Source organism: Talpa occidentalis, unplaced genomic scaffold (assembly GCF_014898055.3).
Source record: "Talpa occidentalis isolate TD23 unplaced genomic scaffold, MPIMG_talOcc4v2.1 talOcc4.2, whole genome shotgun sequence".
NCBI classification, from domain to species: domain Eukaryota; kingdom Metazoa; phylum Chordata; class Mammalia; order Eulipotyphla; family Talpidae; genus Talpa; species Talpa occidentalis.
Genome location: NW_023602073.1, coordinates 148,598,279 through 148,619,017, shown reverse-complemented (window position 1 = coordinate 148,619,017; position 20,739 = coordinate 148,598,279). Strand labels below are relative to the sequence as shown.

Genomic DNA, 20,739 nt, shown 5'->3' with positions numbered 1-20,739 from the left:
TTAATTTAAAAATTAAGTACTTTTAAATATTTCTTCTTTATTCTGGAATGCATTTCATCCTTTTTTTTCTCTTTGAAGATATTAATAAATGTTTTGTCTTCATTGCTTTTGTTATAATCATGATTCTGCTTACTGCATTGCCTCTGTTTTCTCTCATTCCCATCTCTTCCTGTCTATTTTCATGTGTCTTCACTGATTTTTGACAATACAGTCATGTTTAAGTGTTAGGAGTCAGTAAGTGAATTGCAATCTGTGCATGTGAACACAGCTTGCCTACTGGTGGGTCTCCCTATGGAGTGACCAGGCTGCAAACTAGATTTTTGTGGGGAGGGGTATGTGTGTCTAGAGCAAGAGGACTATTTAAAATGTAGATATTTGGACCTGAGGGTTGCTAGTCTGATTTTAGGCTCTCTGGAAGCAAGGATGGGAAAGAGGCAGGAGACCTAGCCATTTAACTCTTTTGGGAATATTCACACCTTTATACTTAGTTGGGGAACTAATTAGGTTTAAACAATTGACTGTTTGGAGATGAATATTAAATTGTTGTGAAGAGTTAGAATAGTAGGTTGTATTCCAGAAAGGCTATGGCTTGTGCTGATGAATTAACATGTGATGTCAGAGCGGGAGGTTTTCTCTGAGTTAACCTGAATTGGCAGGTGTGTCCACGCCACTTACCTGCTTCATCGTTCCCTTCTCTTCATTTCTCCTCCTGGGAGAAGTTTGTTTTGTATGTAGGTGAAAAAGGTTGGGCTTTGAGTCCCACTCTCCCCCAGTTTTTGCAGTATCTCAGCAGCAAAATATTTACACTTATTAACAGCCATGCAATTAAATAAAAATGGGGAGTCTCACCCCTGGAATGTAAGTATCTCTCATCTCTCAGGAGGCCTGTAAGATGAGTGGGTGCATAACTGAGTGATCTTCAGAGTCCAGAGGAAGAAAGAAGGAAAAGACACTGGGCTTTATGAGTGAGTGTCACTGTGTTCTTTGTTTAGCTTTTGGTTTCTAGGAATGAAAATTGTATAAAGTGCTACAGAATTTTAGTCAAGTTCATTCTTCTATTAAATAGCCGATTCAGAAAATGTTGACTTGTTTTTTCTTTGGTTTATGATGTTCATAAAAATAGATTTTATTGGCAATAGGGTTATGATGATAAAAATAGTATCTTATATTTCCCCAAAGCTCTATGGTTCACATCACAGTAACAAACGCTATTTTAATTAATCCTCAAAATCATGACGTGGAGTAGAGGGTTGTAGCACTTGTCTAAAACCTCACAGCAGTGAACAAAGGGGCCAGGACTGAGCCCCGAGTTTCTGACACCCAGTCTTGTGCTTGTTTCCACCCTACCAGTCTCCCTAAGCTACTTGAGTCAGCAAGACATTTAGGACATTAAAGGACGGCGATTTATCTCAACTAAATGCCTAACAATGATGTTCTTTTTAAAGCAGCCGTCTGTGGAGGTGCTATTTTTTGATCAAAGGATTTTACATGCAATTATTATGCCCCTTTGAAGTTAGAAATGTAGGGAAGATGTCTTTGCTGACTCATATACATTGATTTATAGTCTTATTGCAAAGGCAGGGTGTGTGGGGGTGGGAGGTAGAAGGAAGACTGAGTTTGAGTCAAGAGTCTTTGCTGGCACCAGTGCTATGGGCGTGTGACTGAGCTGAGCCCTCCATTTCCTTCTCTATTAAAAGGAGATAGTGATAAACACCTCCCTGAGTTTAGTAAGGATTATTTGATAGTAACAGTAATAATACCGAAACAATCACTAAGCACACATTAGGCCCCACTCAAATCACATGACTTGCACTCATTCATTTAATCTTCACAGCAAAGCTTTGAGGTTGACACTGCTGTTATCAGCAAAGGCATTTGGGATAGAGGAAAGCTGTGTCATTTGCTCAAGCTTCCGTCACTATTAAGTGGAGAAGTCAGGAAATGTTTGAAAGCACATAGCATCAAGCACATGCTAATTGAGTCTGATTCTACAACAGATAATGTTTTCCATAACATTATATATGCCCAGTGTCCACATTCATCAATAATAATATTTTGAGTCATTCAGTGTGAAGAATAGTCTTTTAAAAATCTGCTAATTTCACAGAATGAGATGATGTTTGGCGTGTCACTTTCTGCCATAGCTTTTGGCCCCATGGTGTCTTCCTTTCTGGGCCGCTGGCTAATATGCAAAGGAGTTGTATTTACCTATTTTGATTCTAAATCCCGAATATGGGGTCTTGGCATGCACATCTTTCCTGATTTGGACCCTTGAAAACACAGCAGTAGAGTCGCCATTGCCATACTAATGTCATAGTGATTGACTAGTAAGAACGGTGTTTTTTTCCCTTGAGTAAATGCCATTTTATTTGAGTAAGTGCCAGTGAAATACTTGATGTTAAAATAGAGCTGATTTAATGGCAGAAAAAGGATGTTTCTATATAAAGAAGAAAAGGAGGGACTTAACTGTAGTTAGGACTTGGATTTTGGTGAAAGCCTAGGCACATTGTGGGAGTGGGGGGGTGCTGGGGTGCTGTGCCAGCTGACCAGGGCAGGGAGCTTCAATTCCTGTTTTCCCACTCTTACTTTGCATGGTTTTCAAATTTTAGGATCACATAAGTACCTCCATTGTGCTGGGGTAGTGGACAGAAATTCATTTAATCTGGTCTTGAGGGCATCTGTCTTACCATCTGCCAGGGGAGTTGTCAGTCCGATCAATGGACTTTTAAAAATCTCTTTCTGTAGTTGAAGGTGGCTGTGCATTGCTCTCTGATAAGCACCAGATTTCTCTTTCTGTGCATTTATTTCATTTTGTGAAATAGAGGCTGTGCTATTGCCTGTCATCTCAGCAATCAAAGCCTATAAATTGATATGCATCATGGGCTCATGCAGGATGCTTAAGTCTGTGAGTAGGTGCTGAGAGGCATTTCTGGGTGCCAGTAATGCCGAATGCTGTAATCCAGTAATGCTGGGTCATGGAAGTGTCACGGCCATGAGACAGTGCAGGAAAGGGCTGTCTGAGAGTGGTTTGCAAATAGAAAGTGACTGGTATTTCATAAAGGCAGCCTCTGTGTTCTACCCGGCTGGCAGTCGGAAGGCAGTATCTCCTTTGCTGGGATGTCACAGCGATGCATCTCACTTTCCTCAAGGGCTCGCTGGGGCTACCATCAACTCACCCTGCTCACCTCAGCTCTCTGTCCATTTAGTTTTTTTAACCTGTCATATAAGACATTGTTCAATTTAGGGGCCTTCCTGGTGGTGCAAGGGGTTAAGACACAACCTATGAAGCTGTTTGCAGCCACTGCAGCATGAGTTTGATCCCCAGCCAGGGAGCTACCCACATGGCGCAGCAGACCTCTCCTGTCTCGCCCTCTGCTCCCCTCAGCAGTGTGTTTCAGTCAGCCTGCTTGTTCTGTTCCCTGCTCTGTCTCTGGTGAATCCTCTCACCACTCGTACCTCTGGCAGCACGCCAGTTCTTGTATGCATAGATAAATAAATCTTTTAAAAAAATTGTTTAATTTACATATAGATGGAAATACACGGAAGCACTCAGAATCCCTGTTCATTGGGATGATTACAGTGAAAAGAAAATATAAACTGGATATTTACAACACGGAGATTGGAAGACAAGCTCGATAATCTGCTTTGCTCTTTTTATTCATTTGCTCAATAATTTTTTAAGGATTTATTTATTTTCTTTAAGATGTTTTAACTTATTTATTTTTGTGTGGAAGAACTGAGGTGCAGGCCAGAGGTGCGGGAGGGTGAGAGGATTCATCAGAGACAGAGTGGGGAGCAGAACAAGCAGATCTGCTGAAACACAGCAGGGGAGCAGGATGCTGAGGGGAGCAGCGGGGAGACAGGAGAGGTCTGCTGCATGACCATGTGGGTCAGCTCCCTGGCTGGGGATTACACTCAGGCCGTAGAGGTGGGCTATTGCAGTGATGGTGCTTAACCCCTAGGCCACCGAGGAGGCCCCGCTCAATAAATGTTTATTGAACACCTATGCATCTGTCACTAATCTAGAGACTTAAATAAAGAAGAGAACCTGGAGGTCTATTTAAAATATTAATACAGGATCACAGTTAGTAAAGGGAAGAATTGAACTGTTCAGAGAATATTAAAATAGGAAGAGCAAGAGAGACATGCCTTTTATAAGGGATTCAACCCATCCTGTGGCTAAGTTCGGAGCCAAATGTTGGCTGCTCTCCTGCCCCCCTGTGACTATGCAGGGGCTTCTCTTTTGCTTTCTCCTTTTCCTAATAAACCTGTCCTTTAAAATGGAAAAACAACAACAACAAAAACCCCATAGATGAAACGTTGTTTTAGGGGATCTATACTTGCTAGCAAAAGCTGAACAAGCATATTTCACACCAGTTTAATCAGTTTGAGGTTCTACATGGAGAGGAAATATTTTTATCTGACCTCTCCTGGGATTTCTTTTTTTTTTTTTTAGGTTTTTTTTTTTTTTTTTTTAAGATTTTATTTTATTTACATAAGAACCAGGGTACAGTCCAGGGAGGGTGAGCGGACTCACCAGAGACAGAGCGGGGAGCAGAACAAGGCAGACTGACTGAAACACTGCTGAGGGGAGCAGCAGGCGAGACAGGAGAGGTCTGCTGCACCATGTGGGATTCTCGCCAGCCGGCCGGAATTGAACCCGCGTTGCAGAGGCTGTGGACAGCTTCATATTACGGTGCTCAACCGCCTGCACCACCAGGGAGGTCCCTCTCCTGGGGTTTCAAGAGAGAATGCAGTTTGGGGCTGGATAAAGACTAGAACTTGAATGCTAGAGTGGTGAGGTGAAGGACACTCTTTAAACACTGCCACCCACAGAACATGTTTCTAAGTAGTGAAAGAGTTGGGGGCTTCCAAAGAAAGACCAGACAATCAGATGAAAATGGCTGCAGTCCTCCGGCTGCAGTCACTGGCTATCATACCCTACTAGCTTTATTCTAACTAGGCAGGTAGGTAATAAAAGTTTGTTAACCAGAAATGTGCAACTTTACCTCATTGTCCACAAGGTTTCGGCCCCAGGATGCCAGCTACTCACAGTTTCTCTAGAATTCTTCGGCACCAGGTCCCCTCTGTCCAGGGCAAAAGAGTCAGGGCATGCTAGTGCTGGCATTTGTATCCAGGTTGGTGCCTGCATCCTGTGTCCTGCCTTGTCCTTGCCTCTCTCTGGGTTCTTACTATGTGAGCACAAGCTCTACTTTGGAATATTTACAAATCTGAGTAAGATAATCTTTGTTGAGGAAAATCAGCCGAGTGATATTTTGCCAAAGATATGCAGTTATGGATGACAACTCTGCATTCATTTCCTGGTCCATGCTCAGTGCTCTTTTTTTTTTTTTTTTTAATATTCATTTATTTATGCATACAATTGGGGTACAGGTCAGAGATGTAGGGGGGTGAGAGGATTCACCAGAGTGGGGAGCACAACAGGCAGACTGACTGAAATACACTGCTGAGGGGAGCAGCGGGCGAGTCAGGAGAGGTCTGCTGTGCCATGTGGGTATCTCCCTGGCCAGGGATCGAACTTGTGCTACAGTGGCTGGGCATAGCTTCATAGGTTGTGTCTTAACCCCCTGCCCGACCAGGGAGGCCCCACGTTCAGCACTCTTGGCAAAGTTAGGGGCACTCCAAAAGACCATCGTTACTTCTGATACCAGCTGCAGGTTCAGGAGCCCCCAGGACCATAGTCATGTTGGATAATTTGCTAGAAGGACCCACCAAACTCAATGAAAGTTGTTATACTCTTGGTTGTGGTTTATTACAGTGAAAGGCTGTAGATGAAAATCAACCAAGGGAAAATTACTTGGGACAGTCCAGCCTCCAGCTGCCCTCCCCCAGGGAGTCATGTACAGGGCTGGTTTTCTCAGCTGAGATATGTGACAATAGGTGCAGATTATTGCCAGCCAGGGAAGTTCTCCTGAGCCTGGATATCCAGCGTTTCTGTGAACCTTAGTCACATAGACATGGTTGACAATCCATGTGGCTGGCCTCAGTATTCAGCTGATTCCATGTGACCCGGAGCCCCCACCCTGAATCACAGTGTTACTCTCTAGGGTGGCCCAGGGACCCCAGCTAGACAAAACCAATTTTAATCAGGCAGGACATTCCAAGGGCTTAGAGTTCATTCCCCAGGAGCAGAGGCCAAAGGTCAGATCTCTTTTTGGGTGAGGTTAAATTCTTAAGCGCACACTCTTAGAAGCAGGATGACTATGAGAATAACAGTAATAGTGACATAAGGAAGAAAGAGCCAGATGACTCTTTATAGGAAGAGTCATGTGACTCATGCTTTTGGATGCCCCCAGGCCTGCAAAATGATTGTTATTTTTATAATAGATGTGATGGAAGACATCTATTTTAAAAGGGCAGTAGACCTCTAGGTGGCTGGCATTTTCGAATGATTGATTGTGATATTGTGGCCTTTTCTTTCTTCAATAAATGCAGAATGAATGATTGTTTAAAAACTAATCAACCCTACACTAAAAACAGCTCCTCGTTGTCTTCTTACATTTAGACCTATCATGACAGAAGAAAGAATATAAATTAAAGGTAATTTAAAATGACTTTGAAAAACCAATCTCAAATAGGTTGGAAATGGGTTTCTTTCATTTTGACAGGATTCAGCTATTTGTTGTAAATAATATTCTCCCTCTTGATAATGGAATCCTTGATAAAATTACTAGAGTAATTTCATTTATTGTGATTGAATTATTTATGTTTTTTTTAATTCTGTCTGAATTATAAGTGTATAGATTCTGTGCAACATTGGTAAGAGGGGGGAAAGTTAAATGCTGCTAAGGTTGAATAGAATGGGAGCAAGAGTGTCCTGCTGTATACAAATAAAAACTAGCATTTGGGTGTAAAATAAATTTGTCTAAAAGCAGTGGTCTGAATCTCTAAAACAGATGAATGGACTGCTCTTAATCTTTAAAGGTGGATCATCAAGAAAATAAATGGACCAACCAGTGTCAATTATTTTAAGTTAAAGGCAGGGGAACACCCCAGCAGGCAGTTAAGACTTTCAGGAATTTGTGTTGACAGAAGTGGTTGTGACAACCGCAGGTACAAACCCATAACAGATTCATAAGCCTCTTGTCAGATCATGAAAAGCAGGATCAGTTCTGGTGTGCCTTGTCAGCACAGGAGCCCCTCTGAAGATCAACACCACCCTCCCATTCACCCCGCAAAAGAGGGGGAGGGTGAGATATTTCAGTGCTGAGTGATGGTGCCCATGGTGCTGAACAATGCCTGTCACAGCAGAGAGCAAGTCCCAGCCTCCCCAGAGCAAGCATCACCCCAGAGTTGTTTGTCAGTGCCCATTGCTAATTCACCGCCTGTCCCATTGGCCTGCTGTGTAGCTGGGATATTCAAGCCAATAAAAGTTTACAGTGTGATTTTTAAATACTTTGCCAGTTAGTTGGGTCAGGACATTTGTCATTTGGAGTAGTTTTCAGCTGTTGCCACCATGTTTTAAAAAGACATCTTCTTAGCTTTTCCGAGGGCCTCACTTATGTAAACTTTGGGGGATCTGGAAATTCTCTCTCTCCACTTGATCACACCTTGCCTGATTCCCACCTTGTCTATTGAATGCCAGGCTTTTTAGAAGATGTGTCAGGGAGCTATTAGAACTTGGGTGTCATTTTGCAGTGACACTTGGGATCTGGAGCAGGTGACCTCTGTGAACATGCATTTTTACAGCAACAGACTGGTGCATTGATTGGGGTGAGAGAGGACATGACACCCAGGGGTGTCACTGCCCCATGTGGAGCCTCGCCTTCAGAATCTCCACTTGCTGTTTCTCTTCACTTTGTCCTGTGTGCTGCGGAAGGAGTGCATGGCGTTGTTTGCAAAAGCAGATTGAACATCCAGAGTTCTGCCAGGTACCTTCCGCGAGCTTGCTGGAGGGACACCGTTACTGCGTCTGTACCATCCACTGAAAAGTTTTTAATAATGTCTTTTGAGAGGTTTTTTTTAGGAAATTCTTTGAATTAAAAGGCTGAAGCATAATATGCATTTATCTCTTTAAATGACTTGAAAGATGACATAAGTGCAGTTTAATTAAGTGCCAGGCGTGGTTGTGTGGTGTCTCCTTTTCCCACTTTCCCGTGGACCATCTGGGTTCAAGCAGTGCCATAACGCCAGGCAGGGTGACAGATGACTCCCCGGGTGACCAGGGAAGGGTCCCAGACGCCTGGCCATGGTGATAATTACAGAGCTGGGGTCCATCTGCTGCCTCTGGCCCAGGCTAGCGTGGGTGGGAGGGGTGTGAGCTGAGAACTCCGGGGCCCAGAGGGACCAGGGGACAATAGCTCAGAGCTGAGAGTGGCCTCTGCAGTCTGTGCCTGTGCCTGTGGCACACAGCAGAAACTCCGGCCCTGGGAAGGACCTTCTGTTTCTACAGCTGCTGCCAGATCCCCTCAGAAATGGACTTTGGCTTCTCTTTGTTCCTAGAAATCAGGTGACTGCCTGTTACATAAAGTCAGGTTTCCAAGCTCGCTGGAAATGTTTCTTTTCTTTCTGTTGCTTCTTTGAAAGCTCTCTCCTGTGTGCATCTCTGTGTGGGGGGTGTATGTGCATGTGTGCATGGGTGTGTGTGCATGTGTGGTGTGTGTATGCTAAGTGTGTGGGGTGCACGTATGTATGTGCATGTGGGTGTGTGTTAATGTATGTGTAAGCACCTTAAGGCCCACCCTTCTCCCAGTGTTTCCCACCTTCCCTAACTCCCTCCAGGACAGCTCGCTTTCCAGTGCTTAAAGCACAACCTCTAGAACCTTCTTCCATAGTATGTAGGGCCCACTGATACTTTGCACGGTTCCACCACCCCCTAAGTGATGCACAAACATTCCAGTGTGCTCTCTTTGCTCCTTCACTCAGAGCAGAGTTGAGTGAGTTAGTTGCTTCATGCTGGTGTTCCTTTCCTTTGCAAACCTTTGCTGAGTGCCTCCTGTGTATTAAGCACCTCCTGTAGGTTAAACAAAGATGAATAGAACTCTTGCCGCCAAGTAGAGGGTGACAAATATGCACATGGATTATCTTGCATGCTTTACAGCTATATAAATATTTTGCAATTTTTCTCCTTGAGCTTGCTTATTTTACCCAAATTAGATTTCTGAGATTTGCCCATGTTGACACAGGAGGCTCGTCCATTCACTGGATTGCTGTTCAGGGTTCCTACATATCAGTGTACCCTAATATATTTATCCATTCTTCTGTTGCTAGTCCCTTAGGCTTTATTGCAGTGATGCAATAAAAGAGCTATTCTTGACCTTCTATACCTACGAACGTTTCTCAAGGAATAGGCGGAAATGGAGTTGCTTTAGTGTTTGCACTGGCGGGCATGTCCACCAGCAGGATAAAAGAATTCCCTTTTCGACCTCATTATTCCCACTTGTGGTATTGCCATACTTAGAATTTTTTTTGCCTATCTGATAATATCTCATTATTTTAACATGCCCTTTCCTGACTGTTTGCTAACCCCGAGGCTGAGCCCTCACCCCGCCCCCACCAGGCATGCTTAATTGCAGCTCTTGTTTCCTGCTCTGAGAATTTCTATTTCCCCGGCCACCGGGTGAGGGTCCCACATGGCGCGCAGACCTCTCCTGCCGCCCGCTGCTCCCCTCAGCAGTGTCCTTCGGTCCTTCTGCCTGCTCTGCTCCCCGCTCTGGCTCTGGTGAATTCTCTCACCCTCCCGCGCTTCGGACTGCACCCAGTGCTTGTACAAATAAATAAATAAATCTTAAAAAAAAAAAAAAAAATTAAAATACCAAAAATCCTTTAAAAAAAAAAAAAATAAAATAAAATCCTTTGTCCAGTTTTAACTCATTGATGTTTTCTTGTTGGTTTGTAAGAGTCCTTTATATATTTCGGATGACATCCTTTGACCTTCATGTGGTACATAGCTTCCTCAACCATGGAGTTTTTTTTACCACTTATATTATCTTTGTGAACTGAAATTTTAAATTTTAACTGAAGTCAGATTTTTCCTCGATGGCTCAAAGGAGGATAATTTGGTGGAGGGAAGAAGGATAAACTGTTCACCTGCCCTGGGACAGAAACTGTTCAAAGGTCCAGACAGTCAGAAGAAGGAAGCGTGACGGCAGGTGGGAGGTGGGGAGGTGGCTGGTGGGTGCTGCTGCTGTGTGAGTGAGCTCATGTGTGAGTGTGTGCGTGTGTGTGCATGCGCGCGAATGATCATGCATGGATGTGAGCTTGTGTGAGTGTGTGTGCATGAGTGTATCTTTGTGAGTGTGGGGGAGGAAGTGTGAGGTAGGAGAGTGGAGAATGCCCCTGAAAGGAATGTTTTCAAGCCCCTTCCCTTTCTGCCACTCCACTCTGTGAAGAGCAAACAGAGCGGCTTGTCACCCATGGAGAGGGGAAGTCACATGGGGGAAGTGGCTTTAGAGGGGTGGATTTGGGGAGTGACTGAATTGGATAGCTGGGTGTGACCTAGACCTTGGGGAGAAGAGGTCAACGGCAGGGAGCCTGGGAGGAAGGGGTCGCAACCCTAGAGCAGGTGAGGGAGAGGCTAGCGTGGATTCCCTCAGCCTGTGGAGCCTGTCACCTGAGGCCAAGGGAACCTCCGCCCACAGGGGATTATCCACTTGACCAGAGTCGCTGCCATCTTTCTTGGAAGGAGCAAGGTCTGCGCTGCCCTTAACCCTCTGCCGGGAGCACCCCCGACTCACCTGCCTTCCCTGTCTGGCCCTTCCTCAGGACTCGGGAGGGTGCAAGGGGCAGGCCTGCATTTGAATTTGTACAGACTAGAAACCTTTTCAGTGTCATCTCAATGACGACAAAGTTGATGGTAGTATCGGGGTGTCAAGGGAATCCCCCTTACCCTTTGGGGTCTTCTAGGCTGGCAAATAATCAAACAAGCACCAGACAGATTGGTAAGAGAGAGGGTCATTTTAAAGTGTAACGATAACGTGTGGTCTGTGCACATGGGGGATGTCCAGTAGGACCGAGCAGCTGCCCATGGGACCTTGGACTCCGCCTTTCACGGCTTAGCTTAGGCGAGGAAAGTTGAAGAAGAAAGGGGGCATCAGAGCATTTGCTGGGGAAAACAAAGGTTCTTTTTTTTTTTTTTGCCTTGTCAGTAAGAGAGACATAAGGGGATTAGGGCCTCCTGGTTGCACAGCTTCTGGGGTGGCACGAGGACCCCACCTTCCACATAGAGGCCCCTCCTTCCTACCTGAGATTGCTCTAGGTGGTTACTTCCCAGAGTCCTGCCATGTTTGTGATCCAAGGTCTTAGCTTCTGTTTCTCTGCTTTTTGCATCGCCCTAGGTTTTGATTCAGTTTTCAAGACCTAAGGCCTCAGCCCTGGCAGGGGGTGATTGTCCCAGGGCAGTTCAATGCGCTGTCTGGAAGGACCCGGCCTGCACCAGCCATGGGGACTTCTCAGCGGGGAGCAGACCCCAGGGAGCAGGTCTGGGAGGGCCTCAGCATTTGGACGGGGGTTTGGACAGAAGCTGCTGGGGTAGTCTGACGAGATGCCACTTGTTTTGTCTTGAAATGATAGAGCGAGTATTTGTTTGCTCTAAAGAAAATTAAACTGCAGTTGTTAGATGAAATAGTATCTTAAACCTTAGGAAGCCAAAATGGCCAGATCTTAAAAACTGGTTCAGCTAATGAAACATTTATCGTTAAGGTACAGTAGAGGAGAGAAGGGGAGGGGAGGGACCTAGAGAAGGTTCAGCCACCTAGAGCTGTGATTCTGGATTCCAGATGGATCCTGGAGGCCTTACATGACTGCAGAGCTTCGAATCTCTCCAAGTCCCTGGAACTATGACCTTCTTAGCCTGTCATGTGCTGTGCTGCAGAAGCTGTGCATTCCGTGGAAATGGCCCTCTGGAGTTGTCTCTTTTCCTGGCCTAGTGATGTGCCCTAGGATTCTCTCGGGGTGCTCAGTCCCAAGGGCAGTCCTCCCCGGTGTCTATGTTGCCCGTGTTTCGGGGTACTGTGTTTCTGCATTACGTCATGTCTACAAAGTGCCCACTGTGTCTCCTGCTTCTGGTGAGAAGAAGAAAAGCAAGACCTTTTAGGTTTCTCGTTGGTTTAGTTGAAAACCACGGCTCTTGAGATGTGACTGAAGAAAATGGCCTGGTCGTGGGCCAGTGTGGTACCTGAGCATGGCTCAGGCAGGCTGGGAGAGGCCCTAGAGCGGCAGTTAGGATGTGAGCTAGGTTGGATGTAGTAAATGCACTTTTCATTCTTTTTTTCCAACTACAATGCATTTGTCAGCTCACAACCCTCATAAAGAAGGAGCATCTGTGTTCTTGTGATTTCTTAGCTTGCTTAGCTACGCACCTTCTTATGCAAATTTAATTAACAATTTAAAATATGCATAATACAGTATATTAAGTTGTAGACATAAATTATGTGATGTAAAATTTAAATTAATTTTTCATTAATGTTAATATACTGTAAATGCATGATGAGGCATTTGAACTTTTTCATTAGGGAGCTTTATAGATAGTATGAGCAATTGTTTGAGAAAATGTTGAATTTGAATTAAATGATCCAATTACTTTTGTCTTGCAGAAGCAAGTTTTATAGTTTAGGGTACATTTTTTTTCTTAAGTGATTTTAGTCTTTGTTTTAAAGATTTTTTAAAGGTAGGTTATAAAGATAGCACAAATTACCTACCAGAGCTATTGACAAGATAAATGATAGGGTTTGTGATTTCGACCTTTGCTTTAAAAAAGAAAAAAAGGAAATCTGACCTTCAAATGCTGAAATTTTTCACAGCAGCATTTGAGTAACAGACTCCACCAGCCACACAATTGAAACTGTATGTGCAATATGTAGTATGTATGGTATAAGCCACACAGTAATCAGAAATACAATCAAAATGCATTTAACTTTACAACATGAAAATTGAATATAAGTCAGAAATTTTGGCACGCAATTGGATGAAACAGCGTTCAGAAGATTAAAGACTAGCGCCTCATTTCACGGCGGCACATGTATTCCATTTTGACTAAGTTCAGCAATGGTGGTGGTTAAAGTGTTTATGTCCTTTGACCCACTTCTGAATAGCTCTTCAAAGGAAATAATTCAAAAGCAGATTTATGCACAAAGCTGTTAATTGTGCCATTGTTCATAATTTGAAAAAGCTAGGAACCAACCACACATCCAGTGATGGGGAAGAAGAAGACATTGTAGAGTATGCTTAATACAGAACAATACATGTAGACAAGAAAAGATTGTATAACCCTTAAAAGTTTTTGAAACTATTAAATGTGGGGGAAAGCTTGTGACATAATGCTAAGTGAAAAAAAGAATGTATTTACACAGTCTGACCTTAATTAGGTTAAAATGTTAGTGGTTCATTCTGAGAAGTAATTGTTGCTGTTTTATATTTCCCAAGTTTTCTAGGAAAAACACATGTTACTTTCATAATTGCAAAAAGATTCTTAAAAAAAGAAATCATGGTGGCTAATAGAATATTCAATAATTTGGCTTTTGTATGTTGGCTTGGGGAGCAGTGCAGGGGGCTGCAGGCTGAGAACCCACCACCAGGGGTTGTAAGAGGGGCTGGGGTCTGTCAGAGGGCTGTTTCTCCGGCCCCTGGAGAGGAGGGTCCTGTAGTCCTGCTCTCAGGGGGCCCCCCGATGTGCTTTGTTCAGTCATCCACCAATTCACCCCATCAGGAAGCCCAGTGACTAGCTTAGTCTTTGACGAAGTAATTGTTGTCTAATGTTGTCTTATAAACGTTATCTAATAGGTGGTAGACTATTATTTTTATTTTTTATTTTTATTTTTTTTCAAGATTTATTTATTTATGCATACAAGAGCTGGGGTACAGGCCAGAGGTGTGGGGGGCAAGAGGATTCACCTAGAGACAGAGCAGGGAACAGAACAGGCAGATCGATTGAAATACACTGCTGAGGGGAGCAGTGGGCGAGGCAGGAGAGGTCTGCTGCACCATGTGGGTAGCTCCCTGGTTGGCAGGGGGATCGAACTCCTGCTGCAGTGGCTGTGGACAGCTTCATAGGTTGTGTCTTAACCCCTTGCACCACCAGGGAGGCCCTGACTATTATTTTTAAACATGAGGCAGCAGTGAAAGGTTCCTGAAGGTACAAAGTAGAAACTGTAAATGGGACAACCTTGGCCTCCACCTCCTGTGTGCCCCTGTGGGGCTGTTGGGGAGCAGTGTGGATTTTCCTCTAGTCTTTGGGTTGTCCCCTGTGAATAGGTCATGAAATCAATTTAGTAGGGCTCCCTTTCAAAATAAAATTAAAATAGGTTAGAAAATGTCTAGTCTATTAAGTATAAGGCTTGGTTCTTTACATTTTTATTCAGGTATATGTATGATCTGAACTGTATAAAAATTTTTAAAACTGATTTGCAGTAAAAAAAAGAAACAGAAAACTCATAGTGAACTAGATTAGTGATTCTAAGTATGATTCTGGGAGATAGAAATGCCAACCCAGGGCACCCCCTCCAGATCTACTGAATCAGAAACTGTGGGTGGGACCCATACCCTGTGGCTCAGTAAGTCCCCCTGGTGCTTCCCATGCACACTCAAACCCGGGAACCACTGGCCCAACCTTGCTACTCCAGGTGTGGTCTTGAGTTAGCACCCGCCTCACCTGGCAGCCAGCTGGAAATGCAGATTCTCAGGTCCCATCCCAAAACTACTCAGTCAGAATCCACAAGCACCCCTGGGTGATTTGTGTGCATGTAAAGGTTTATTCAGGGTTGAGAAGCACTGATCTAAATCACAGATGTTTACAGGGGCTTAGTAAATCAGGCCTAGTTTTCAAACAAATCAGCCTAGTTTTCTCCCAAAAAAGAGTAGAACATTGTGGTGTAAGTTTAGACATTCTTCATTTGTTAAAAAACATCCTTTATTGTACCAGTTGGGATAAATAATAAACTCATCAGTTTACTGTAGTGACATCAATTTGTTCAAACAGATTTTAAACCCACATTGTAACAGAGTGACCCCCTCAATATCCACTTTTTCTGATCTCTTTTAGGACTTTATCAAGGAGCTGCTGTCACGGATAAGGGGCATGAGGAAACTGAGCCCCCCGCAGAAGAAGGCTGTATAATTCTGGTCCATGGGGGACTCCCCAGAGACGAAGAAGGGACCCTGGGACTCGGACTTCATGAAGACTTTTCTTAAAGAATACTTGTCCTTATGAGCAACTTTTCTGGGGGGGATCTATTATACATTTATTCGACAGTGTTCCTTTTTTTGTTTTTAAGGGTTTTCGTTAGTGTCATATTTTAATAGTAACAGGGTCACGACTGTGGCTTCAGCCTGACCACACGTCCAAGGATGGGCTGGGCTGGAGCAGGCACATCTTCTTGGAGAAATCAGAAGTTTAGGAAGGATGGTTTTCTTACACCTAGTTTTGGTAACATTTTTTTCTTCAGTTGTACATTTGACTCAGTTGTCTAATGTCCCTACTTGTATATATCTACAGACAACTAAGTTAATATGTAGATGTGAGTTTTATTTCACCCTGATGGAATTAACTTGTGGTCGTCCTTTTGCTGGAGGTCACGGCAAGTGTGTTTTCAAGAGGCCACTAGATATTCTTCGTGTGAGCGCTGCTGACCTTCAACATTCACTTTACGCACCAAAGTGAAGCACTCGGTGTATCCGTTATTTGAATGAGCTACACTACAGACATGTTGAGTTGGTCAAGGGCTTAATTTATGGACTTGATGTTATTTCATTAATTGGGATGCTTTGCCAGGTCATGTACTTATTGCCTCATTTGTGGTATTTTAAAGTTTAATGAACCCTTACTTTGAAGGACTATTTGGATTTCTAGAGAAATGCCCATGCTATCTGAGTGGAGCTTTGCAGTGGAAAAAGGAAGCGCTGTGTAGCAACTAACTCTGCTTTCAACCAAATACTGTGTATTGTTCTCTCTTCATGAAAGCACGTCATAAGGAAGTTAGCAAACTAAGTCTCTTCCTCCTTAGAAGTAGATTCTGGTCACTTCTGTGCCTGGGCAGCATCCAACCAGAGGGGGTGAGCTGAGTGTGCAGCGGGTGTGGAGGTGAGGAGGTGAGGAAGACATACCTCCTCGCCTCAAGAGTGGACACAGGAGCATTTGCTGGTGTGGAAGTGTGAGGCTCGCGTGTCTCACTTGTCTCAATAGCATACGGTAAAGACTCTGGCTCCTGGCCCTAATTCTGCACCCCGATCCCCTTGCCTGGTGCACCTGTCCTGTCCCTCTCAGTTACATCCCAGCTCCTTGGAGAAGGATCAAAATCAGATGGATGTGGGTGGGGGTCAAAGGTGAGAGCAGAAGCTCTTCCTTCCCTCCAGGAGGTGGCCACTGGCTCCCCACAGATACCCCACCCCCACCAGGTCCTAGGTGGCCCTGTCCGAGGACAGGGGTCAGGCATTTTATATCAAGGGTGCTCTGAACATATTTTATTTTTTAAAAGAACTATGTTTGTGAATTTTATGTATACTGGCAAGCTTTTGAAAATGTATTTAATTTTGTAATGTTTACCAATGGTTTATTTACAAGCTATTTACTCAAATAAATGGAGCTGCTTACACTCTGCTTGCATGTTTGCCTTGAAAAGTACGTTAACGTGATCATTTTGCTCTGTTGGTTCTCTGCCTTGTCCAGCTTTTCGTTTGGGGGGATTTCAGGTGGTATGAGCACAGGAGCTAGGACACCTTCCGGGCTGAGAAGGAAGAGAAACCAGCTCCGTGCACACGGCCCTGCCTGGTGTCTCCTAGGCCGTGATTAAAATTCCCTTTTGCTCACCTGGTCCCAATGCTCCAGATTTCAAATTACTAGAGATTGCAGTTGTTAAACACACATACACAAAAATACAGACCTTGCAGGATTTCCATTAGGCTTGACAAGCCCAGATTAGGATGGAGAAAAATGAACTTTTCCTCCAGAGGCCTTGGACGTACCCCCTAACATACTCCCCACCTTCTCTTATTCAGGCCTGGCATCACCTGACACCCCCAAGTGCTCAAGCCATAAACTTTGGCTCCTTGACACCCTGTGGGATAAATGAATTAATCAGGCTTTTTATGCCATCATCCTCTGTGGCTGTCACCTGTGGCCTTGACCGTGTTAACGCAGAAGTGGGTGTGGGGCACGTGTGCCTGATTGTGGACACCTGGCACATGGGTGCATGTGCCTGTGCAAGTGTGCAGACCTGTGCCTAGGAGGGAGGGAATGAAAAGACGGCATCACCCTGGGGATGTGCGGGGCCCTCAAGTTGCTGACTCCCTCCTGGCTGTTTGCCCTGCGTACTAGTAAAACTTGTGAAGACGACACCAAGGGCTCCAAAGTTCTCTTTTAAATTCTCAGAGCCAATGGCGAACCTACTCGGCCTGGGATGGTTGCAGAACACTCCCCAACCCAGCTGACCGCTGGCCCTCAGTCCCCAAGTTCTTTTCCACCCATAGCCCTCAGCTCTGTCCTTGGGGAAATCTTGTCTCCCCCTCCCTCTCTACTCAAAACCCAGACCCTTCTGCATTCATGACAAGGAATGGGACCCTGCCTCTCCCACCTCATCCCTTAGTTTTGCTCTACAGTCCATCCTACTGAATTCCTTGGGGTTTCTGGAACTTTCTTGGATTTTCTCCTCCAGGGCTTTGCTAAAGTGGTTGCCTCTTTCTGGAACATCCTCTCCGCTGTATCAGTGGCATCTGGAGAGCTGAATTTGATCCCCTCCTGTGTGTCCACAGTTTCCAGCCCTCATCCTGGGATGCATCCAGTGTGGGTCGTGTCTCCTCACCTGTGTGGCTTTTCTGTTAGATGCCAGGATCCTGGAGTTGGGACTGGGCCTTACAAATCAAGCATCTGGTCCTGTGCTTGGTCCCTCAAAGGAAGCAATATATGTTTGCCAATTGAATAAACAGGATAAAATCCTCTTCAAGAAAATTCCATTGCATCCTTCCCAGGTAGGATAGGGGTTCTTAGGCCTGATTATACATGTGAATCACCTGGGACACTTTCACCACTGACACCGAGGCCCTCGTCCTGTCCGGTGGAAGCAGAACCTGCAGGAGCAGAGCCGAGGCATTCTTCCCAAGTTCTCAGCCTGAGCTCTGCTGGCCCCTGGGCCACTCCTGTGTCATCAGCTCACCACGTTTATGCTGCTACAGCAGGTGGCAGCGCTGACATTGGCACACTACTTCTCATTTCATTTTCTCCTGGAGAAGCATGAAAGCACAGACCCGGGGAATGACTCAGAGTATCCAGATTCTAGTCCAGTGCTCAGGTGAACATTGAGAAGTCTGAGTTTAAACTTCATGGAGTGGCGTCCAGCTACAACAATCATCATAATGGTTCCCATTATCACCTTGCTAAATCCGTCCCTGCCTTATTTAATCCTGACATGAATCTTATGAGGTAGATGGCATTAATCTCATCTTATGGATGATAAAACCAACCCAGAGAGGTCGAGCTGCTTACCTGAGGTCACAGAGTTCACACAGCTAAGAGTCACACCCAGTCCTGTTTGACTCAAACTACTGGACCACTAGACTTTACAGCCTCTTGGAGGTAGATGCTGTCAGTTCCATGCAAGAGTGAAAACCTGGAAATGCGTCCAGTGAGAAGCACCCCTGAGATGGTTGGCGGGGCGGGGGGGGGGAGCGAGGGGGGTGTGCTGTAGCTGCATGGGATTGCTGGCCTGGATCTCTTGAGAACCCAGAGGGTCCCTGCTCTTGAGCTGAAACTCAGCCAACTGGTGCTGCTGCCCCCGTTTCCAGGCTCTTTTCTTCCCTAACAAAAAGCTTCTGGGCTTAGCAGCTGAGCACGGACTCGACTTTCATGCGAATCCTGAGAACTTGGGGAAAAGAGCAGCTCGAGCAAGGTGGTTTCAATTCCTGTTACACAGAGAGATCTGATTTTCACCAATCACCTCAATTCCCCACGAAAGTGTGTGTGCTGCCCAGGGCCACTTTCTCGTGATAGACAGAGTGATGACACCGCTCTTTCCAAGATGAGGTGGTTGGGAACCTGCTCCTTTTGAGCCAGGGCCATTTCACCAAAAGATACTGACTGTGGGGGCCACTGCCGAGGAGAGCAGCCAGTCTAGCCCACCACCTGCAGAACTGGGGAGGGGTGTCTCCTGGGGGTTGACCCTGTAGGGTGAATAAAGATGCTCAGTCTTTTGCGCTGTTGGCCTCTGTGGCTATCACCTGAGGCCTTGAATGCAGGAGGCACTTGTGAGTGTGAGCTTGGGGTACGCATGCTGAGGGTGGATGCCTGGAGTATGGTGTGGGCATGCGTAAGTGGGCACACCTGAGGCTGGAGGCGGAGCATATAAGGGCAGCATTGCGAAGGGCGGCAGGCAGAGGAAGGTGCCACAGAGAGTGGCGGTATGGCCACAAGAAGAAGAGACTGCGGGGTGACACCAGAGAGAGCCCAGAGAGAGCACAGATTCCCTGGGGGCTGAGAGGTCTCCCCTGCACCAGGTGGTCTCATTACAAGTGGTGTAGAAAGATCATTAAAAGCCTGAAAAAGCTGCTGAGGGCTCCAGGACTTTACCCGTCTGCCTGGATCCATAGAGAACCTGCCCTGTGCCTTCCTGCTGCTAAAGACCCCTTCTCCTTTCAGGATGCAGGAGCGGCTACAAGTGGAAGCAGACTTTGCCCTGAGGCTGAGTTCTATGCTGAGTCTGCTCTGGCCCAGCCCTGGACGAGTTTAGTGATCTTCACTGTCCCTCCAGTGCCAGCAGCCAGCCCTCAGGGTGACTGAAGCTTGGAGAAAGGCAATCCAGATGGCTGAGGGGCACAGCTGCCACATTTTTGCTTCTGAGTCAGTTCCTGGGTTTCCTCTGCTTGCTGGGAGCCGCCCCTGCCTGCGGTCACCTAGGGAGTGCTGCCCTCCTCCCTGTCTCGCCGTCCTCCTTTGACCCCTATTCTTGGGCCTTTGGGTGGTCCAAGAGGCATGGCGGGAATTACTGAGTGGATGGGCCCCTGGTCTGTGATGTAAAAAAAAAACCCCACGCATTTGGTGAGAGGACCTTCACCGAAGCCACTTTCAAATGAGGCTCAGCCAAGGACTACAGCGTTTCCCCGCTGCTTTCTCCTCCTTACTTGCATTTATTGTCACCCACATGACCCTGGGGAGTTATTAGCAGAATTAGTGCCATTTCCGTTGGGATTCCGGATACACCTTATTGTGTGTTTGTAATTTGCCTGTGAAAAAATTGATGGCTTCTAAGTCTTCTACGGGTGAGATTTTGTGGACTTCTACACAGATTTTGTGGCATCCCCTTCCGCCCTCATCACTCAAGTGCTGGAAATGCCTCTCTTTGTTAAGTGTTCTTAGGCGGCCATAATGTATCTTGCCCAGGATAGATTGTTTTTATGAGAAATTGTTCTCTACCTTCTTGGCTTTACGGGTGTTCCCAGGACAACAGACCAAGCAGACATTTCAATAGACTTAATACTAAACCCGCTGCTCATTAGGCCCGGGAAACCGGGTGCCGTCACTGGGCCCCCAGATTTATCTCTGATGCATGTTACTGACAGCTTCAGGCCCTTCAGGTATGATGTCAAATGACACAGTTGGGTGGACAGAATTTACTTTCACAAAAGCCACTTTTTTCTTCCTTGTTAGCGTCAAAAAGGGAACACTGCATGGTGGAGGCTGGCGACAATAGGCTGGTGGGAAAGAAACTCAGTGTCCAGAAAAATGACACCCTGGCATGAGGCAGAACAGGCAAGCAAAGTGGACGGGTTCGTTCTCTTTAAAATAGGTGCCTCCTA

At 45.6% G+C, this 20,739-nt stretch overlaps 1 protein-coding gene across 1 annotated transcript in view; it reads left to right on the top strand.

Moving 5' to 3' along the window:
* The window catches only part of PPP1R14C (protein phosphatase 1 regulatory inhibitor subunit 14C), a 76,944-nt gene extending 60,485 nt beyond the window's left edge, over window positions 1–16,459 (top strand). The window contains exon 4 of the mRNA XM_037521017.1: window positions 14,999–16,459. Coding sequence (XP_037376914.1) covers window positions 14,999–15,073 — 75 coding nt within the window. The 3' untranslated portion in view covers window positions 15,074–16,459. The remainder of the gene's footprint in view (window positions 1–14,998) is intronic.
* The last annotated feature ends 4,280 nt before the right edge of the window (window positions 16,460–20,739 follow it).